The sequence below is a fragment of the Morchella sextelata genome (assembly GCF_020137385.1).
Source record: "Morchella sextelata strain SCLS chromosome Unknown scls_10, whole genome shotgun sequence".
NCBI lineage: Eukaryota > Fungi > Ascomycota > Pezizomycetes > Pezizales > Morchellaceae > Morchella > Morchella sextelata.
Genome location: NW_025408625.1, coordinates 1,455,068 through 1,476,857, shown reverse-complemented (window position 1 = coordinate 1,476,857; position 21,790 = coordinate 1,455,068). Strand labels below are relative to the sequence as shown.

Here is a 21,790-nt window from a genome sequence, read left to right as displayed (position 1 = left end):
AATTTCATCTCCTATATAATTTATGAGGTACTGATATTTTACAGTTTATAAGAACAAAGATAGCTTAAACTTGTAACCTCAAGACCGGAGAAGAGGAAAAGCTAGTAGTGATAGCAAGTTGTTTTATTTGACTCATTGGGGGCCTTTGGCAATGCCATAATAACATACCTAGTCGAAAGATGGCCCAATTCTTATTCAATATGAAACTCATGGCATATACAGCCAGTAGACCTGGTACTTTATCTCAAGGGTGAGAGTAGCGAGTATTCCTCAGGGTACAAAGGGGTAGTAGAAGTCGGTGTAGGAGCTTGCAATAAGGATCCTGAGGGACTCTAGCATTGGTAAGGGTCAACAGGCCAAGGAAAGCAGCAGCACGGTGGTCTTCTTGAGTAAAGAAGAGGAAATAATATTATATAGTAATAGACAGTATAGGTACAGAAGACGTTGCTTATCAAAAGAAAGAAGAGAAAGAGAACAGAAACGAAGGCAAAACCTCCTAATATACCCAAGGAAATCCCAGCGATTATAAATCCAAAGTGACTCATACACTTACGACCAACAGAACCCGATAGAACTCAATAGAACCTTTCTGACTAATTCTAACGGAGTGGGGTTCTATAACAAGGACGTAGGCACATTCCGAGGCAAGGATCGATTCAGATACATTCTAAGACGAGGACAGGGGACCGAGCTGAGTACCGATTGAAACAGAATAGAATGTTACTAACAAACAGGATGAAGACGTTGCGTAAAAAACAAAGAAGAAAAGTTCAAATAACAAGCACAAAGCCTCGAATATAAACCCCAAAGAATAACCCAATAACTAATCCTCGCAACCACAGCTAAATAAATATCAAACAGATATAATATCCCACAACTGATCCCGATCCTTCTCCATTTAACCCAGTGTATTAGCTAATCGATACATGAAAGTTCATCTTCATCATAGTCATCCACATATTCATAGTCATCTTCATAGATATACAGAGCAGCGTCGTCCTCCTCTAGATGATCATCAAGTCCGAACCACTAATGTGAGGAGTATTTCTCCACCACTTAACCCTCAGGATAGCTATCGAAGCTCTCTAAAAGGTTCACTGGGCCTTTACCAAAATCTGTATCGGCCTCTGTTGTTGATCCAGAAACTATAGAATTTACAGAGGTGAAAGAGCTGGCCACACTAGGAACACTCATTGCACCCCATGAGCGTTTATTAACAGAAGACAAAATTGGGGCATGCTGATTAGGTCTATCAAGAATCAAGCATTTCTGTGATTTTGGTATGAGAGGCATGGTGGTAATGGTAGTGGTGGTGATGGTGGTGGTGATGGTGGTTGAGAGCAGAAGTGGGCATCTTGAATACCGTAATGAATGCCTTGAAGGTCTCTACTATATAGTACTATTAATGGTTTTTCTTTGTCTCTTGGCGATAAATGATCTAACCTGATATAGTTATACCGATCAGAGCCAAAGGTTTTAGAAGCCTTTTCAATGGCTCGCTAAAAATCCACTAGTGTACATTTAAGGTATATGACTGCTAACATATCACGCTAATCTATATTAGGATAGTAACTGCATCTTGAAAAAATAAACATGCTTCAACAACCAACAAAACACAAAGAAACAAACAAGCTTAATAGACTATATCCTCCCAACTTGAAGGAGCCTTTCCCATGCCTTGATAAACCCCCGATGAGCCTTTCGAGTCCCATAATAGACCTTGATAACCACTTTACTAACGATGATAATTTAGGCTAGATGGTCCTCTTCATCCTACTGATCCTCATCGCAATTATTGTATTGATCATGTCTATCTCCCTCTATGCCGTTATTCGCTCTGAACAGGTGATTTTTCTCAGCGACAGTCCAAAAGCGGGTAAGATCGTAATGGCAAGAATCAAAGTTAATGCCATTAGGGAAGTGCCGTCTATAATGCCTATTGAGGCTTCTCCCAAGCATTTGAAACCTCTCGATACACTCGTAGAATACGGTCAATATGACTTCAAAATCTCTAACTTGAGTGAGGATCGGAAATTTCAAATCTTTCTTATTCACTCTATCTGTGAATTGAAAGATTTCTTCATCCGCGTCAAGTTCGACTGGAATTAGATCATCCGATGTCAAGTCATGCTACCTATTGAGAGAGGGAGTTTGTGGCCTGTGAGCAGCCCGCCTAAGCAGTGCAGTAGGCCTATTGAGAACCGCGTGAATTCTCGATGGTTTAGCCTCACTGGTTTTGAAGCAGGCTTCCAACTCGTCGGCGTCACCAATACGACAATATTCTGACTTTTGTGGATACACATTGACACTCCGGGGTAGAGAATTATTGATGGCTCTATAGAAGCCTCGAATAACCCTCTCGGAGATGCCCACAGTGAGTGTTAGTACACGCTTCATCGCAATCTTTGTCAACTCTTGCAAGCTAACATCCTGAAGAAAGGCAAGTGCGGGAGGTAGGGATGCTGGACTGAACCATTCATATTGATGGTAGGCAGCACTTCTTGTGGTTCTTGTCTTCATTGGGTTAAAAACATGGATAGTTATTGTAAGTCTAGGTGTGATTCCTAATTCCTTCCAATGATCATCGGAAGAGCCTTAGACAAGGTCTTCTGAAGCTTATATAGTATCTAGTGCACGGTCTATACGGTGTGTATTCTACTGGACTTCTGGGTTTGATCAACGATAAGAACATTGAGGGCTGCTACTATTCTCTGAGAGTTCCTCGAAGCCTTCCGTATGAATGTAGGCTTCAAGGCCCTAATAGTTCTATAGTCGATTGGGTAGGTAACTAAATGATTATATGAATCCTCTCCAGACGTTAGCTTGCTAACCCACTCTAGCCTAATTATCTCTTCCTCCAGGTCAGTATGCAGAGCCCTGTAGAGGGCATTCTTCTCAGTAAGCTGCAGCACCTGCCTCATTTCTGCGATTATGTTATATCTAAAAACTGCTGGTTGTCTTCCTCTTAGAGCCATTTTTGGAGATATTGGGGTGCCTTCTTTAAATATAAGCCGAGGCTTTTTGGAGACGTGATAAGCTTTCCTTACTTGTGCTAGAGCCTTTGAAAGATTCTGTATAGGTTTGGGATAAGCTTGCTCTCTCGTGTCTATGGAATCTTCATATGATTCGATGCCAAGAGATTCGGGGGATGATAATCGTTCGTGGAAGGATATGATGGTTTGTAAGCTCTCCCTGAATGGTACAATGAGCTCAGGAGAGGAATGCCTGGGCAGTGTTTCCTATAATATAGCACAAAGTTCAAAGCCTGAATGCTCTTTCGGAGGGTTTGGCAGGACCTTTTTATTTTCGGAACTTCCGCCAACGCTTGATTCAACTTTCAGTAAATAATCTCGGTTAGGTTTAATAGGGTCTTTTTGTTTGCGTGTTGAGCTTTTTGAAGAGCTTGATAGGGCTTCCCAATTTGAATCCGATAAGAAATCAGGAGGGTATAGTGGTGGCCGTGTATCTAGATATCAACAATGATTCTGACAGAGTTTAGACACAGGAGATCTAACCATTTTATACATAGATGAGGATGGATGACATGAAAGGCAGTTGATATTGTATTCAACTAGAGTTAGGTAGATTTGATAGCATAGATAGCATTCTTGAAAGCTCCTGGAGGTTGATGGAGGTTGATTGGAGCTTATATACATGTATATATACTATTCTCGCTATAGCAAATCAAACCGTACTATGTCAGATATTAGATATTTGTGTTGGAGTTGGATGATAACATTTCACTCGTTGAATTAGTACAAGCGAGCTTAGTGCTATCTTTTGGCATCAGTGCCAAGAGCTCAGATCAGTAACTCCTGATGCATACTTTAGGGAGAATTTCCAAAGGTCTGGGGAGCCTTTCCAATGCCTAATATCAACAATGAGATCGCATTATCCATTTTGCATACGAACCTAATCGAGCCCTAGAGATTTTGATTGACATTTGGCGAAAGAGCATTCGGGACAGGGAGCTGAATGATATAATACGCAGCTATTCCTGCAATACGAAGAAGCATTTGGAAGCCTTCAGGGATGCCTAGGAGAGCACAATGAGGATTCGAATTTGGCGGAGTACTATAAATCAGAATCTGACGAAGAACCGAATTGTGATTTGGACTCTGTACGTCCGTAGTTTAACCTAGCCACTACGATATATGAGGCTGCAAGAGAGACCCTTTTCCTAACACTGGGATAGAATGAGGTTACAGAGAGCTTTCTCATAAGCCCATGGAGTCCGCTACAGTCCGCAGAGGAATTCAAATTATCGCATTGGTTCCTACGATTTGGGGTGTCGCAAGGGCAAATAGACGATTATTATCACTCCGCTAGCCTTCCAAAAGGCTTCAACACAACTGGTAGAGGCCTCGCATCCTGTCTTGATGAGATGTCTTCTGGGGACTCTCTTGGAACAGAGAGTTGTGTGTACTCAGAGGTTAAAATAGTTGGTCAGGTGGTGCCTTACTACTACCGCGATCCTATTATGATACTACGATTCCTTTTAGGGTAGCGTGCATTCAGGGATTCATTATTGTATGCCCAAACGATGAAGTATAATGAGATGGCAGAATGAATGTATGGGGAAATGCATACAGTGGACTGGTGGTGGGAGATGCAGGTTTGTAAAGCCCTCTTGAATGTGTACTGAGCGTTTACTAATGGATGTTAAAAATACTCTGCCAGAGGAATCAATGGTCGTACCATTGATTTGCGTATCAGATGGCACCCACCTAATAAATTTCAGTGAGGATAAAAAGACTTGGCCTGTTTATTTAACGATTGGAAACATAATATCGGAAACTCGAAATAAGCCCTCTAATTACGCGATTGTATTACTACCACTACTACTTGTTCCACTGAAGTCAGGAGTGGGGGAATGTGTAGATAAACAGTATCAGCAGAGCCAGCTGACTATTTACAAAGTCTTCAGAGATATTATCGAAGGCCTTCGGAGCCCTGATCAGAGTCGGAATCTGATAGCATGTGCGGATAGTTTCGAACGATTTTGTTATCCGAAACTATACGCATGGCTTACGAATCACTCAGAGTACACCCCATTACTAAACATCAATAATTGTGCCTGCCCAAAGTGCGATGTTGACTTCAAAGGCCTTGGAGGCCTTCAACAAAGTTCGCCTCGGATTCAAGAGAGATATATAGAAATAGCCGAGCGGTATAAGATGAATACCTTCGATAAGGCACCTATGGAGTACCTGATATCGAAGTTCATTAAGACTCTCTACAATACCTTCTGGCCTTTGCCAAAGGTCAATGTGTACGATTTTCACAAGTCAGATATTTTGCATAATCTTTCTCTGGTATTATGCAAACATATGATGGGATGGGTTCAGTTGTTCCTGAAGAATCACAAATGCCTAGAGGGATTTGATCAAGCATAGGTATCTGTTGAGCCTTATCCAGAGCTCTCTGTATCTAATAAGTCATATCGGACAACCACTCAATGGCAAGGTAAAGAAATACAACATCTTGATCTGATAACATTAGGAGCCTTTTCGGTAGCTTTTTGGAAACCCCCAACAGCCTTAATAAGGGATTTCAGGAGAGCGTTGAAGTATGTAAGAGCGCTAATTGATTTCCATCTAATGGCACAATATACAACACACAGTAGGGAGACACTAGAATATCTACAGGTTTACCTCGAAGAGTTCCATAAATACAAAGATGTATTTCTGGAATTTAGGGCCTATAAACGCACTAAGAAAGATATAAAAGATCGAACTAGGGCAATACAAGGCCCCGTAAGCCTTGAAAAAAGCCTGAAGGAGCTTGAGAGCATTCGCAAGGGTTCCCATTTCAATTTAATTAAGATGCATCTACTATCACATTTTAGAGATCATTTGGAGCGCTTTGGGAATGTACTAATATTTTCAACAGATATTAGCGAGCTCACTCATAGACAACACATAAAAATGGCTTACACAGTCTCAAATAAGATCGATGCAATCATTCAAATTCTCGAGGCATATGGCAATGGAAGTACCGGTATTAAATCTGAAAGATGTTGTTCTTTCTCTTCTAGAATATTACGAGGGCTTAGGGAGCTATCAGGAGAGTCTGCGAGATATAATAGACATCTTCAATAATGAAGACCGGCAAAGGGTAAAAAACGAAGGGGGGGGTTTCACCAAAACCTAAGTTGGCAGCAATAGATAGTACCGCTACTAGGTTATCACATATCGTGAATGCTATCAACATTAATTAAACAGTGCTGGTAAGGGCAGTATCGGAATACAGTAAAGGGTTAAGCCGGATTGAAGATGGCTTATTGAGCTATCTTAACAATCCCGTGAGGTGTTTTAAATGCCTACAGATTCCTGTGTTTGTTTTTCTAAAACCCGAGAGTTACGAGATTCATAATGTAAAGTATACAGGTGAGGTATTATTTAGGAAGCGGGCAATACAAAATGACTGAGCGTGGATTAAAGTAGATACCACAGAACCATGGGGTGCATTACAGGAAAGATTACCGGGGCATGTACGGGCAATATTCCAGCTACTTGACAGTGCTATAAGCAATGTGTATCAAGTCGCCTTTATTAAACTGCTAGAGGCGAGGGACAGAGGCCTTCCAGAAGGCTTACATGGTCTTTTGAGAGTCGGAAGGTGCTCCTGACAAAGGTTTTGGGTAGTGAATATACCAAGCATCTTGGGAATGGCCTATTTGTTTCAAGTAGGGAAAGGTCAATGGTTAGTAAATACTAGAATAGATTTGAAAACATGGAACGAGTTTCTTATATGAGGGTGCAGTAGATAGATATGTAATAAAAGAAAGCTCGCTGAGCATTATTGAAAGCTTGACAAGTCGTAACGCAAACATTACAAAGTAACATAGCTCGAGGTGCTTCGAAAGGCTCGGGGGACCATTGCAAGAACTTGTTGGGCCCGTTAAAAGCGTAGAATTTTGATATGCGGTGGAGACCCTGGGTGATATCTCTGGAGATCATCCAGAGAAATGAGGGTAGCTCCGGGGGTTCAAGGGAGTAAGCGAGGTATGAGGATGCAGGGGAGATGTGAGGAGAGAATATGCCTTAGCAGCAGTCTCCGGAGACTTCTTCTGGTCTCCTGAAACACACTGTAGCTTGCTGATAGAGGTTTCTTATAGTAAGGTATAGTTGTACATAAAGTTTGAAGCAGATTGAATTAGTATAACGTACGTATCGAACTAGCGGAGAGGTTTTGCGCTCTCCAGCCAGATATCAGGTGCGCTATAGATAGGCTGCCGCGCTGCGGGTCAAGATAGTAAATTACCCTTTATGAGTTACATATTATAGTTGAGGACTTGTGCGAGCAAGGAGGCCGGATCAACCCTTTTGTACTTAATTTAGTAAGAATGAAATCCGGACACGCAATAATTGCATGGTTTAATTCTACTCAACTGGACCTCAGAATGGGTACAAATTTCTTTTTTGTTTAATTGATTAAGAATGGCTCAATTAGACTACAATCAAAATTCGGTATGGCGGAACTCAATGCACCTGATCTGTTTGAGATCCTCATGTTATTTATCCTACCGCAAATCAATTTGCTATCCCGTATGGAATTGTCTGAATCTTAGCACTACACATATATATATATATATTTATATATCATAACAAAACATCACCAATACTGAGTATAAAATAAAAAGTTACTTTCATTTTGATGAAGTGAGGGTAGCCAATTTCTCAAATTCTTTCGCAATCCCAATAGTCAAATGAATGAGCTGCTGGATATAGTGATCGAAAGCTCTCACTTTCTATTCCAGGTAGTATACCCTATGTACCCAGCATATACATATTAGATATGCAATGATAATTACAGAGAGACAATAAATCTATACATCTTTCCTTCAAAACGTTGATCTCCTTAAAATTACTGGTATCAGGGACTTGAAAAGCGTGGATTGGAGATATTTTAATAAAAATTCTTGGGTCTCGAGCCCGAGGGCCAGTGGCCTTGATAGTAGAATTGAGAGTATAGGACCTGCGGAGAGTAGAAGAGCCGGGAAGAGTAGAAGAGTCGGCGCTGCTCATGTCGAATTTGAACGCGGTGTTTGCATCCTCCATCAAAATAGGGGACCGGAGCTGCTCCAAGTCCATTAGTATACACCACTTGTCAAGAGTCATTTGGAAAAAATCTTTCTCTGTCAAGTTGCCTAAGGGCATCATGAAAGTGTTGCTATCGTTAGCAGGTTCCGGGTCAGTCATGGCTTTTAAATTTTTGGTAGTATGTGATTGTGAATAAAGGGTACTTGTCAGGTTATCCCTCTACTCTTATAATATACAAAATTCTTAAAGTATAAATGTTCGGTTCTGATGCTCAGTTTCGGTGCTCAGTTATGATTCTCGGGTCTGATATTGGGAACCGATGTTCAGTTCTGAAGTTAGCTACGGTATTTTGGGGGATACATACATCTATATATGATCAATATTCGGAACCGAATGAACACGTAATATCACGAAAACAAGATCTCTAGAATTAGTATTCGCCTTGTAACGGGGTCTCTTCCAAGAGAAAGAGAATGAAGTACAATAGAGACGGCCGTGCAAGATAGACAATCAGGTTGCAGATTATTCAAAGATACTATCGCTAGAACTCAATAATCTTTAAGGGCTCTGCTACCAATAAGAACTTGATATTTCTTTCTGATGAAGACTGGAGAGAACAGGACTGAAGGGCGAGAATGAACTTGAGTACTTATACTCCGAAAGCCTCTATTCTCTGCTCCTAACTCCTTACTAAGTTCCGGTGAAGTCTTTCCTCAGTGCCGGAAACAATACCACCGCTACCCCGCTTTTCTCTAAGCGTCAGCAGGTGTTTCCGATACCCAAGGCAACCACCCTTAGTCAAAGCCTTTGTAACACCTGCAGCCTTGGTTGCCACACAACTGGGGCTTGCATGAATGAGCTGCCGCTTAGATGTAAGCTTAATCATTGCTGTGGAGCTTTCGCTTATTGTAGACTTCCCTGGCGTAGTCCCTGCACTTCGGCGGACTTACAATGCTTAGAGGATACAGACGATCACCAGGCAATCAAAGCTTTACTCTGGCCGGCCTTCTACTCACTGGCGAGGTACAGACTCATCAGTCATTGCTCCCATGAATAGATCCTCTTCCTAGCGCCCGGAATGTAGTTACTCTAACAGCTGGTAGCTAACCACACTGCCGGTACTTGCATATCACCGTGCAACTGGCTTCTAACAATAACTCTCAGCATGTAACCGGGCCCTGTGTGTACTTATATACCAGACAGTTGAAATGGCTCCATTACACCAAAACAGGTTCCCTACAACCATTTCCAGGTTGGATCGGTCCCGACATGGTCAAAATACTGCAGTATTTGAGAAAATTCGTTGCGCTGCAGCAGCGGTATTCTCTACCAAAACTTGCATATTGACGTCCAAATTCTGCCTCTAGTTAGCTTATACCCCTACTAAGGCACAACGAATATTCTCAAATCTTACAGTATTGTTAAGTAGAGACCTTATATTAGTAGAGAATCAATGGAGAGTATGTCTACGATCTTCAATATAATTATCTTGAAAGTATTTGAGTAGATTTGTTGAAATCCAGCAAAAGAACTCTGTCAATCACCAAAAAGCACTCGTTTTACTGGCTGATCACCAGTTGGAACCTTCATACATTTGCCAAGACCGACTCGATATCATGCGGGATAGAATTGCAAGCTGATTTTGCTGTAAGAGAAATAAATTCCTAGATCTCGTACGGGGTAGCAAGTGATCATAGGTATCGGCATAGTGGGTTGCGGCTGTATGTTATATATATACAGTACTAAATGCATCGATGGGGCAGGTGTGTAAACGTCCTTCAATTAATACAATTCGCGCGCAAGGTCACACTGATATATCGATACGCCACACAGAATATCAAATATTAAGACCACAGCGGCACTAAACCGTAGCTATAGACTAACATACTCCCACTTTTAATTTGCTAAATGTTTTTCCGGTTTGCACATCTGCCTCCCACCGATTCTCGAGCCATACATTCTTATGATGTTTCGCCTCGCGCGGGCCTTTGAGGAAAACGGTTTTTCGTGGCGGTCTTGGCAAATAATACATTGGCGAGCTTGAGAGTGAGCTTGAGAGTGTACTCTCGCCTCTGCCATGCCTTCTAAACCTCGACGATATATGATATTCAAAGGACTGGACATATTGGGATTTTGAGGGGTACTTCTTACCACTCTAAAAACAAATGCCACGCGACACACTAGTACTACGTCTCTACTAAGATACGAGCCCTCTGTCTCTTGTGATACAATTATCTAGCTAGATAAGCTAGGCTTTAGAGTATACTGTGCGCAAATACTCACGCAAGATATTTCTACCCAGCCGGTTCTAACGTTTGTGCGTATAATTCTCGAGTCGTACACGCCAACTAGAACGCCTGCTGGTGTTGTGTCCGGCGAAAAGAATTAAAGCGGATGCCGATTATGTTCGTACGGCTCGATTTTGCTATCCTGTCCCCGCAGCCGTTGTGATAATACCCATTTAACTTTCGGGGAGGCCATAAAGTACATCCATGTGGTCAATAGATACATGTATTTCTATTATATATTGCGACTTTCAGGTTGGTTGTCAGCTGCCTCGAAATAAGAAAAAAGAAAAAAATGAATTCTTCATCCAGGTACAGCGGTGGGTAATAAGTCATCAGACGGAACGCCACCAAAATACGCGTTTGCAGGCAAAATTGTGGCTAGGTCGTCCGATGACTTATTACCCACCGCTGTACTGTCTTAGACATGCACCAAACTAGTTGTTGGTGGAGGGCCTGTATGTATCTCATGCTCAGCGAAGGTTGGGAGCAAGTCCGGCGTCTGTCATTTAAACGCCTCTATTTTAAAACATGTCCCACATGATTGAGAACTCCACTTTTCTACATCGACCACGAAACCGTCCCAGAAGTCCCTATATTCTTTCTGCTGGAAGGGGTTAGAACCGGTGGATTATGATAATAGAGGTCTAGGGATTAGATTGAATGATAAGTACATATATAAACCACATCTTTGGCACCAACTTCATACTAATTACTACGACGTGTGGATGAATTGTACTTAGAGGTTTTGAGACGCTACATGTGGTGGTATAACAGCGAGCAACTATCTATCAGGATAGGTCAGTATGTATTACATACGTACATCTCACATGTCTAGCTTTGGTATTTGTGCCTTTAAGATAGTCCAGATTATTTGGCTTGGTAGTAACTACGCGCGCCTCTTGCGAGTGATGTTTTGTGTCCCTGTATATCAGGCACATTGTATAAAATATTTCGGTTCCCTGAATTAAAGAAAATAAGGGCTACCCCGCACGGAATTTTCATGACTCGCAAGATTGTGCGCAGGTGCGGGGTCTTATGAAACATGAATCTACGCAGCTTCAAGGCGAGGTTGTGGGAATCGTATTTATCGCTCAGGCAAAGGCTGGCACAGTGTCTTTCTCAGGATACCGATCCTTTAGGCCGGATGTGAATGAGTAGCTTGGCTAATTAAGGGATCTATAGCACCAAAATCTAAGGAACTGAACAGCTTCTCACAGCCTGTTGTCAGTAGCTAGCCCCAAAGATCTGTACTTTTGGAAACCAGTACCGTGATATCGATATATCATCTCTCCGTGGGCGTTTCTTTTATCACAACCTCCGGCCTTCCTATTTGATTTACATCGCTTATATCCGGCCCAATAGATAGAATATACGTAAGTATTTCTGCTATAAGTACAGGTATGTGGCCACTTGGTTGAATCCATGAATATACGCACGCAGCTGTGCAGTCCATACGATTCTTGTCGGTGTCATTAATTATTAATTGAAACGTACATAAATTATATTTTGCCACAGATAACGACATGTAATTATTTATAAATATAATATGTACATGTATATATCATCTATAAGTAACATGCTGCACGCAAATTTGCGCACAAAATATAGAACGGACAATTGTTACTTTGGCACACCTGCGACGGGGCTAGATCTATTGAATCCACACGTACGTACATGTAACATAAGAAATGTGTCAAGTGACATCCATGAATACTGGTTTTCCGGTTTAGTAAATAGCTCTAAAATTGCGGGTTCTTACCGTCCATCTTGCGTGTTAGTTTAGAGCCTTCATTCTCCAAACGTATTGATTCTACGCAGCCTTCTAGGAGCCTTGATTTTCTAGTCAAACAAATATATATATACCAGCCCCAGATATCTACATGCCGGAAGATATTGGATTGTCCGGTTTATATAAGAGCATTACCCACCTTATACAACTTAATGCACAGATTGTGTCCTCTATTTATACATATGCTGCCCATTTAAAACGTGTGCCCCCTGATATACTAATACTCCTTGACGAACTTCGCGCACTCGAAAAGACACTGATGATATTACAACTACGCAATCTGTTAACGTCGCCAATATCGGTTACTAGTGCTATCCAATCAAGGTTGCAGCAATTAAATGACCTCAACCGGAAATCCAGTGAATGCCTCCAGAACCTTACTTCAAGGCTAAAGCCGTTAAAAAGTCCGAGGTTTGCTGGCGTGCTTGGAGGCACGAAGTGGCTGCCGAACATGAAGGAGGCTCTCTATGATCATGCATCTGACGTACAAAAACAAAGAAAGTTTTACCTTTCTATCATCACTTTCGATAAAGAGTAAGATAGACCCAACCAACGACATGCGGTTTGAAAACACTAACTTTTTATGACTAGATCTAGACCCAACTCCGATTCCACAGAGGATACCTTACCAAGGATACCTCCAGGGGCTACACTGGGCGATCTGCGAGTCGAGTCTCCTATATTAGATTCTTTAAACAAGGGGACCACCCAGGACACGGGTGAGGGTAACAATCTCACATATATATATTCAACTAAAACATTACTAACATAAAACCATCAGATGAGAACCTTAAGCAAGTCTTCAGTTGGCTACGCCATGATGATCACCAAAGGCACCTTGATATACGCCAACAACGAATTGCAAAGACTGGCACCTGGATTTTAAGGGACATCATATTTCAGAAATGGAGAGAACAGAGGGACTTTCGGTTGATTTGGGGCCATGGGCTAGGTACGTACTTTAAGCTTCACCACCGGTTGATTTTATATACATTTAATAATGATGATGTTCTCTGGGTACGTAGCTGGAGCTGGCAAAACATTTTTAAGGTAAATATCTTTATCTCTTACTTTGCGAGGTGCACTTATGTATTCTTGTTTACTTACACCAATATCTAATCTAGCTCTATTGTAATTGATCATCTGCAATCTCAAGCTTATGCGAAAAACTTTGGCATTGCCTACATTTATTTCAGCTATCAGGATCAGGAGCAGCAAGATCCCATATACGTTCTCGCTAGTTTGACTGAACAACTATTTCGCCAACACCCAAACATATCTAAGAAAATCGAAATTATAAACAACTTGAATAAGCTAAACACAAAGGGACAAAAACCTTCTATCAATAAGTTATATACTATCCTTCTTGAAGCTTCCAGGAACTTCGATCGAACGTTCATCGTTTTCGACGCATTAGATGAGTGCGACCCAAGTCGGCGGAGGTTTCTTCTTCCCCTATTCAAACGCATGGGCGAAGACTGTTTCAGCATTTTCCTGACCAGCCGGCCTTACGAAGATATCAGGGACTCTCTCCGTCTAACAATGAAAATCGAGATATCGGCTAATAGGGAAGATATTGGAATGTATATCCAACAGAGGATTGAGGAGGATCCGAGAGCAAGACTTCTTTTAAAGCAAGGCAATTTTCGGGATCAAATCATCACTCATCTTGTCGATGGTTCCAGAGGAGTGTAAGTGGTATTTAGAGCCTTTGTTTCAGTGTACTCATTAACTAATTAGAACTAGGTTCCTATGGGCAAGGCTCCAGTTGATGCATATCTGTAAACAAACATCCACCGAAAAGATACTATTTACTCTTGAGAAAATTCTGGACGAGAGATTTTCTACTCCAGAGAGATTTTTGGATCAAAGCTATGATAGAGCCATGATGAATATCTGCAACCAAAGAAAAAGCTCTGTGAATCTAGCAGCAAAGATCTTCTCATGGCTAGCTAGAACACGACGGACACTCACCTTGGATGAGCTTCGAATAGCAGTAGCAGTAAAACCGAACACATATAGACTCAGTGAGTCTGATTTACCAGACCGAGCCAAACTACTCGAAGTTTGCGATAGCTTGGTGACCGTCGGCGAATACAGCAATACCGTTCGGCTTACCCATTACACTGTACTGGAGTATCTCCTAAGAAATCCTATTCTTACTAGCTCGGGGGATCCTGCATACGAGTTAGCTTTGACATGCGCCACATATCTCTCATTCGACATTTTTCATCCAAGAGTTTCATTCAAAGAAGGTCGACAAGAATTGTGCCCTTTCTTTAAATATGCAGCCTGCTATCTATCCTCTCATCTCAAATCTTACGATGATATTGCTTCGACAGAAGCTTCTGCAATATTATCCTTGGCAATTCTAAAGTTCCTTATGAATTCCGGAAATGTAACTGCCTATTTAAAACTTTTCTATACTCAGAAAGGACCGTACGATAGTCGAGGTAGCAAAAGGTCATTCTGGAACAGTAAACGAGGAGAGTATTTACGTTTACATGTGGCATCTTCCATAGGAAATATTTCGGTTGTCCAGTTACTATTAGAGGGTCCCAACCTTACAATCAAGAATAATGGGTGGAAAGTACTTTGTTTGGCTAAAAAAAACCTAGAAAACGAGTCAGTGGCAAGATTATTGATCAAGGAGGACGATAAAGACATTTTAGAAAAAGATGATCTAGGACAAACAGCACTACATATCGCAGCGTCAGAAGGACATACCGATATAGTTCAGCTACTACTTGATAAGGGATTAGATCCTTTAGCCCCCGACAAAGAGGGGAAAACAGCTCTTCACGGGGCCGCATTTGCAGGTCATGAATCGGTGGTCAGAACCCTTCTCGAATACAAAGGCAATTTCTTGGCTTTGGATATAAAAAGGAATGAAGCCCTTTGCTGGGCAGTATCGACGGGATACCAAGATATTGCAAAGGATATCATCGAGAATACATCTGCTACTGTTGGCGATGAAGAATGGATATTAGTCCCATCACTCGTGGAGGGTAATGAGGCGAGCGTAGGGGCACTACCATGGAACCATGCCGATGCCCAGATAAATATACATCATGAGCCAACAATTGAGCAGTGTAGGACACTTGCCTTGATACCCTACGTTGAAAATATTATGCCTACAAACTTCGAAGCTAATCATTGGCCACCACAACGTTGGAACGATCCGGAACGCAGCCTGTCGCCTAGTTTTGTTTCTAGTTACTCGACTCAATCGTGCTCGACACCTCGTGCTCCGACTCAGACTAGTAGCAGTGTTAATCTATACTACAAAAATGATGAGGAAGAGTTTTTTATAACAGAGGAAGAGGACTCGTGCTCTAGCTCATCTGAGCGCAGCTCAAGCTGGGGCATCGTACATTACACAAACGGCAATAATGATAAGGGGAAGCGAAAAGCTGTCGACTCACAAGCAAGCGCCCCTAAACATGAGAGTGCATCATTAGGTGTTCCGAGCAAGGGCCTGGATGATGCACTGGGCCGAAAACGAAGAAGGAAGGACGGAGGCTCAGCACCCACGGTCACAACCAGTTTAAACGGCATCAGTGATTCGTCTCGACTATATGCGTGTCCTTACTATAAGAATAACGCACAGGCGCATCCGCACTGTGCAAGGTGGAACGCCCCGAAGGTACACAGAGTTAAGTACGTATATAATTCAATAAACCTAAACTTCACATATACATATAACTAATTTGGTTTCTTGGTATTCTATTGAAGAGAGCATTGCAGGAGAGCTCACATCAAACCTCTCCAGTGTCTGCGCTGTGGACATTTTCGGGCTGGCGACCAAGGTCAGATAAGCGCACATTTAAGAGATATAGATTGCGTAAAGAACTACGAAGTCATCCCCGTTGGAAGCGAGGATATTGCCAAAGCAAAGGCTCTCGAGACAAGAAATTTGCTTTGGGGAGCGATATATGTGATCTTATTTCCTGATTGTGAGGACAACGTACCAAGCCCTTGTAAGTTTATCCCCCCATATGTCTTCGAAATATCCTCTGAAAGAAACAGACTGGGATGATCCCATTCCAGTCGTGATACCCGCTACATCTGGAACATCTGGAATCGTCTCCAGCCAGCCGGTTAGTCAAATCTTCGAATTTTTACTATGGCTCGGAAGGAATATTGATATCCAGAGCTTTCATGATAAATTTCTCGAAGAAACCCGCCAATCCCAGCTACAAGTAAACCAGGGGATTGGAGCGATCGATGACAATGAGCCGTTTGATTTTGAATCATTTCCAGAAACAAGTTCCAGGAATGCATCTTCACAGATACGGGAACGAGATCTTTTCTCAGGCTATAGCGCCATTCAAGCCTATGGTGTTGAGGCAGGCAATAGTCAAGAGGAAGCCACAGGAAACATTGACCAAAGCGGGAGAGAAGTCGATGTACCTCAGTATAATGAATATAGAGCCACACAAACCTTCAGCATTGACACTTCAGATAATCAGGAAGAGACTACAGCAGACACTACTCAAAGTGGAAGCGAATCCTATCGATATAATGTAGGATCTTGGGACTTGGGAGCGGGTGCGCGACTTCCCTGGTAATTTACAATTTAAACCAAATTGGTATGTTGAAAACCTTCTATTTCCATAATGAACTATAAACTTAAAAACCTTTACCAGGACGGGCTGAATGAATTGGCGAGTAGAACCAAAAAAAATGTCAGGGTTGATAGAACAAAATCATGGTGTGGTGGTACATATGATATTAAAAGTTTTTCTTTATTTGAAAAGTTTGGTCGAATATTTTTTTTCTTTCTATATATCATTTATTATGGAGCGGTAAATGTGTCAAAAGTAATTTTACCACCGGTAGTAAATTATTTACCGCCGGTGGTATAAGCACTGAAGTTCAGTCATTGTATCTGCATGCTATCCTACATTAGTACATTTCCACCTGTATAAAACTGAGTTTCGGTCTTTATGCTGCGCTATACTAAATAAGTAAATGTTCAATCATTAACGCCAAAACTTATGAAAATTTCCTACCGGTGGGCAATTTTCATATATATTGGTATTATATGGCCCCTTTTGGCTAAAAGGTCTGTGCTTTTATCATAAAGATTAGCATTACAGGGTATAAATACTGATATTATTTTCACCACCGGTGGTAAAATAATTTACTACCGTTGGTAAAATACCAACAACAATCTAGGTATATAAATACATGTATTATTGTGCTAGTCCACGCTTAAAAACTGTACTAAAATTGACTGAAACATCACTTCATTAACATCACACACACATAACACTGTCCTACTAATTACAATATTCCTCACCATTGGTAGATATCAACTACATGTAATTACATGCAGCCTACTGTTGAAACACCCAGCTAGTACTGTACAGTAATCTTGGCTAGAGTGGCGAGATAGTCCGTGTTTGTACTTGAATAGTAAGCTAGTCAATTACTGATTGGCTAAAAGTAGCTTGGCGAGAGTTTGTCCTCGGAATAATGCGGTCGATCATTGACCCTGGCAGTCAATGATCGTTGGTTAGTGCGGGCGTTGCATGACTCATGTAGTGCATAAGAAGAAGTAGGTAACCGTGCGTGCGATCTGTATCACTCGTACCGCAATCACAACCATTAATGTTTTGATAAATAAAAGTAAATTCGTATACTCGTTTTTTCGTTTTTCGTTACTCGTCCACCCAATAAAAAAATAAATAAAAAACTCCTCCCAAAGGAAATACCCAAAGTCCCTTGATTACTACATACATGTAAGTATTACCCCCATCATTTTGTTTTGTGCTTCCCTACCATGAACCCCTCCCATACCCACTCCCTCTCCTACCAACCGCCCTTGTCCCCAACCCTTCCACCGCAACCTCATCCTGGTCATCAATCCAATGTGTCCCGATCCTCAAACTCCCTTCCCCGGAATACTCCTCGACCCGGTCCCCATTAGCTGTAAATGAAGTCCTCGTATTCTTCATGACCGGCCGTCCCGCCGAGCTCCCACTACTATTCCTCTTTGCGGCATTCGGCCGCGGGGACAACGAGTGCTGCATTTCCAAGCCCTCTTCATCATATCGTGGCGCCGGTTTAGGTGGCGTCCGGAGGTGCTCCTCGGTGTGTCTGGACCCACAGCAGCTCTGGTCTGATGAGTGTGAATTATGGGTAGCAGTCTCGGAACCGCCAAAGGGGGCTCGCGGAGGGGAGCGCCGTGGTTTCCGTGTGCTGAGGCCGAAGGTCGAGGAGGTGGTGGCTGGGCGGGTCGACCGCATCTCGAGGCCGTCAGCGTAGGGGTCGGTGTCACTCTCGGCGGGGCTCGGGGGCGAGTAGGTGCTGGTTCGAGGGTTTCGGGAGCCGCTGTAGAGACCGTGGGGGGCTCGGAGGGGATGTATTCCCAGGTGCGGGTGTGGGGGTTGTAGATTTCGGACATTGGGATGGTAGTATTGGTTCGGAGTGTAGGTGTGCTCGAGCAAACTATTTGTTCGGTTGATGGATAGGTATGGGAACAGTGGAAGTGTAGGCAATCAGGTAGCTCGATAAGTATCAATTCGATACCTGTTGGGTAATTGATGAATTATGAGTATTTCTAAGTGGTGGACACCTAAATGTTATTGATAACTGTGCCAGATAGTAGTGGTCAATTAAGAGACCCCCCCCGAATTGACAGATATGATTGCAGGAAAATAATCAAATCAAGAAGGCAGCTTCGTGCAGATATATATATGCGTGCAGGTCGTATAAACTGATAAGACGATATCTCGAGATAGTAATCACTCAATTAATTGCTGCAGCCTTTTCGTTCGAAAAAAAAATAATGGGTAACCGCAGAGACTCTCAGAATCGTCAAAAAGTGTGGTAGTGGTGGTGGTCAATGAAGTCTTATGTATGTACTGTGGGTAGTTCCTCATACGTGGTTGCTGTATGCGCTGGGGGCGTTGTTGTCCTCCTTCCTTGTCCCACGCACATTAAGGCCATGCACGGGACAACCGACGATCCAGTAGCAACACCACGATACTGGCCGCGCATGGACCGCGTGGGGAGCGAATAGCCGTAACTAGTTTGATGATCTTTTTTTTCACGGGCGGGGTAGGCTCTAGAGTTGACGATAAGAGGAGCATGAGGAGTGGGCGGTTATGTGCATACACGCTATTGAATTGACAATTGGTAGGTTTCAAAGGGTGGAACTGGTATCATGATCATTGATATGTACCCCTGGGTTTTGGGAATATATAAGAGAGCAGGGAAGGAGAGGCATGTAGCTACTAGCTACGGGGACACTTTAGCGAGAGTTTCCTAGCTCTTTGGCTCTTTCTTCTAACGAGTGTCTGCTCTGCTCTGCTACAGCATTTTATCGTCAGGTATATCATACACAGACTCCCTTCACGCGATGATGTTGTCTTACATGCCACCTTGGCACCCACGTCATACCATGCAAGCGTGCACCGATTACACATGAGTGAGTATACTTAGTACCTAGGGTATCCGCAACACCACAACCACGTCTCCCACCACGGTTCATCGACAACATCGAAACCAACCACAAACAAAGATGGCCACCACTGTGATAGCCCCAAGACACCCCTGCACCTGCAATCACACTCACCACCACCACCACAATAACACCCAAGATGCGACACCACGTCGTTCACCCCAGAAACAATTCATAGTTCCCCCGCTCTCGTTCCAGCTTGTCGCAACCGGCGTCTACCGTAGCGGCTACCCTCTCGAGATCAACTTTCCCATGCTCGAGCGCCTCTGCCTCAAGACCATCATGTACCAATCCCCCTTTCCTCCGATCTTCGCTTCCCCGCATCCACTAACAACCCAGCAGCTACCTCGGCGACCAGGACTACCTCCCTGAGAACCTTGCCTGGTGCTCGTCTCACAACATCAAGCTGTACCACTACCGTCAGCCTGCCGTTCGTGAGCCTTTTGTCTCCAACGACCCAACCTACATCAGCGAGGCGCTCACCATCCTGCTCGACCGCAGGAACCATCCGGTGCTTGTCCACTCGAATAAAGGGAAGCACCGGGCTGGGGTGCTAGTCGGGTGCATGAGGCGGGTGCTGCAGGGATGGAGTCTTGCAGCAACGCATGCGGAGTATGGCAGATATGCGGGTGAGAAGGGAGAGGCGGATTTAGAGGTGAGTGATTTCTTGTGAGGGAGTGATTGATGGTGATGCGGGTGGATGCTAATGTGTGGTGGGGGGTGGTAGTTCATTGAGCTATTTAATCCGGAGCTGACTTACGAAGAGGAGTGGGCGCCGAGGTGGTTAAGGGAAGGACCTGAGAAGGCAACAGGTACTATAAATTGATCATCTAGCTGACAATTGATTCTGTTTTTTTTCTTTTACTTATTTCTCTATTCTTTCTTCTTTCTTGATTAGAGCTCTCCCTACGGGTCTGCTTCGCGGCATATCACACACCTACCCATCCATCTAAATCTTTGCTCTGCTCCGTTCCCATCCTCCCCCTCTCCCACTAGCACACCCACTCCCCAAAGCCAGCCCACCTTTCCTACCGATCATCCGTATCATGCCATTTACGAGGGGGGTTTAGCACAAACAAGAAAGAGGGAGACTATTATCTAGCTAGGGCCCGGTTAGATCCACGGTTTCTCCAAAAGATTTTTGCTAATCTCGCCTCGTAAAAATTGGTGGATGTGGATGGTGAGTGTGGGAGGAGTGGGCGGGCCGGGGTTGGATGTTTGTTGGTGAGAGGGGAGGAGGGCGGGAGGTTGTGAGGGGGTTGAGGCTTTGAGGATTGTATGTTAAAGGTCTCTATTGTACTGGTAATATATATATGTGATTGCGCACCGGAGTTGGGGAGCATCGGTCTAGGATCTTGGTTGGGTATATGAGGCGGGTGATATAAGGGTGGAGTTTGTAGCGATGCAAACGGAGTATTAAGAGGTGAGTGATTTTCTGTGAGGGGTGATTAGTGATAATGCGGATGCTAACATGGTGAGGCGGATTTAGTTTCATTAAGCTGTTCCATCCGGAACTGGAGTATGAAGAGGAGAGCGGCGAGGAGGTTAAGGGAAAGGCCTGATGGAACTAGATGTAGGCGGCACAAACCAATTTTGCTTTCCTCCTTCTTCCTCTTATTTTTTCTTGCCTTTACTAGGAGTTTTTTTTTACGGATTGGCTTCATGGCATGATATAACACATACACTTCCACTACCACTTCTACATATTCATACTTCACTCCACTCCTGCCCCCCTCCTCTCCCGCTAGCACACCCACTCCCCAAAGCCCACCCCCCTCATCCTCACCGATCATCCGTATCATGCCATATTACGAGTGTTTCAGCGGAACTATTGTCCGGCCAGGGCCCGGTTGGATTTACGGTTTTTAGGCGGGAGGAGATCAAGGCTGAAACAAGTCGTAATATATGGCGGATGTGGATGGTGAGTTCGTAGGGTGGAGGGGGAGGGCCGGAGTTGGATGTTTGTTGGCGGGGGGCGGAGGAGGGCGGGGGGGTTGTCGGAGGGGTGGGTTTGTGGTTTTGTGGTTTTGTGACTTTATTGTTCATTAAGCACCTGCAGCGTGGCATGTAGTGGCTAGTTTTATGGTAGTAATCTTTAATTTACTGGCAATACTTATCTATGATTCTGTATCCAAAGTGCACTGCTAGAGCGATAAACTCGGGCGTTATTGGGATTCCCCCACTGGAACTAAAAGGT

At 43.3% G+C, this 21,790-nt stretch overlaps 8 protein-coding genes across 8 annotated transcripts; 3 read left to right on the top strand and 5 right to left on the bottom strand.

The window, feature by feature from the left end:
* Window positions 1-1,056: 1,056 nt before the first annotated feature.
* Window positions 1,057-1,293, bottom strand: H6S33_001371 (uncharacterized protein; the record flags this gene model as incomplete). The annotated part of the gene is made up of 1 exon (XM_044832741.1): window positions 1,057-1,293. One exon carries the CDS (start codon window positions 1,291-1,293, stop codon window positions 1,057-1,059), a length of 237 nt encoding a protein of 78 aa, XP_044694338.1.
* Window positions 1,294-2,130: 837 nt separating this feature from the next.
* H6S33_001370 (uncharacterized protein) lies at window positions 2,131-2,520 on the bottom strand (the record flags this gene model as incomplete). The annotated part of the gene is made up of 1 exon (XM_044832740.1): window positions 2,131-2,520. One exon carries the CDS (start codon window positions 2,518-2,520, stop codon window positions 2,131-2,133), a length of 390 nt encoding a protein of 129 aa, XP_044694337.1.
* A 119-nt stretch (window positions 2,521-2,639) lies between these two features.
* Window positions 2,640-2,975, bottom strand: H6S33_001369 (uncharacterized protein; the record flags this gene model as incomplete). The annotated part of the gene is made up of 1 exon (XM_044832739.1): window positions 2,640-2,975. The coding sequence occupies one exon, from the start codon at window positions 2,973-2,975 to the stop codon at window positions 2,640-2,642; it is 336 nt and encodes a 111-aa protein (XP_044694336.1).
* A 4,771-nt stretch (window positions 2,976-7,746) lies between these two features.
* H6S33_001368 (uncharacterized protein) lies at window positions 7,747-8,204 on the bottom strand (the record flags this gene model as incomplete). The annotated part of the gene is made up of 2 exons (XM_044832738.1): window positions 7,747-7,772; window positions 7,838-8,204. 2 exons carry the CDS (start codon window positions 8,202-8,204, stop codon window positions 7,747-7,749), a joined length of 393 nt encoding a protein of 130 aa, XP_044694335.1.
* Window positions 8,205-12,213: 4,009 nt separating this feature from the next.
* H6S33_001367 (uncharacterized protein) lies at window positions 12,214-15,782 on the top strand (the record flags this gene model as incomplete). Its single annotated transcript, XM_044832737.1, has 7 exons — window positions 12,214-12,656; window positions 12,714-12,847; window positions 12,904-13,051; window positions 13,247-13,813; window positions 13,869-14,377; window positions 14,741-15,682; window positions 15,733-15,782. The coding sequence occupies 7 exons, from the start codon at window positions 12,214-12,216 to the stop codon at window positions 15,780-15,782; spliced, it is 2,793 nt and encodes a 930-aa protein (XP_044694334.1).
* A 338-nt stretch (window positions 15,783-16,120) lies between these two features.
* On the top strand, window positions 16,121-16,693 carry H6S33_001366 (uncharacterized protein; the record flags this gene model as incomplete). Its single annotated transcript, XM_044832736.1, has 1 exon — window positions 16,121-16,693. One exon carries the CDS (start codon window positions 16,121-16,123, stop codon window positions 16,691-16,693), a length of 573 nt encoding a protein of 190 aa, XP_044694333.1.
* A 1,212-nt stretch (window positions 16,694-17,905) lies between these two features.
* On the bottom strand, window positions 17,906-18,534 carry H6S33_001365 (uncharacterized protein; the record flags this gene model as incomplete). The annotated part of the gene is made up of 2 exons (XM_044832734.1): window positions 17,906-18,169; window positions 18,238-18,534. The coding sequence occupies 2 exons, from the start codon at window positions 18,532-18,534 to the stop codon at window positions 17,906-17,908; spliced, it is 561 nt and encodes a 186-aa protein (XP_044694332.1).
* Window positions 18,535-19,653: 1,119 nt separating this feature from the next.
* Window positions 19,654-21,155, top strand: H6S33_001364 (uncharacterized protein; the record flags this gene model as incomplete). The annotated part of the gene is made up of 6 exons (XM_044832733.1): window positions 19,654-19,877; window positions 19,936-20,248; window positions 20,321-20,405; window positions 20,492-20,505; window positions 20,994-21,016; window positions 21,083-21,155. The coding sequence occupies 6 exons, from the start codon at window positions 19,654-19,656 to the stop codon at window positions 21,153-21,155; spliced, it is 732 nt and encodes a 243-aa protein (XP_044694331.1).
* Between the last annotated feature and the right edge of the window lie 635 nt (window positions 21,156-21,790).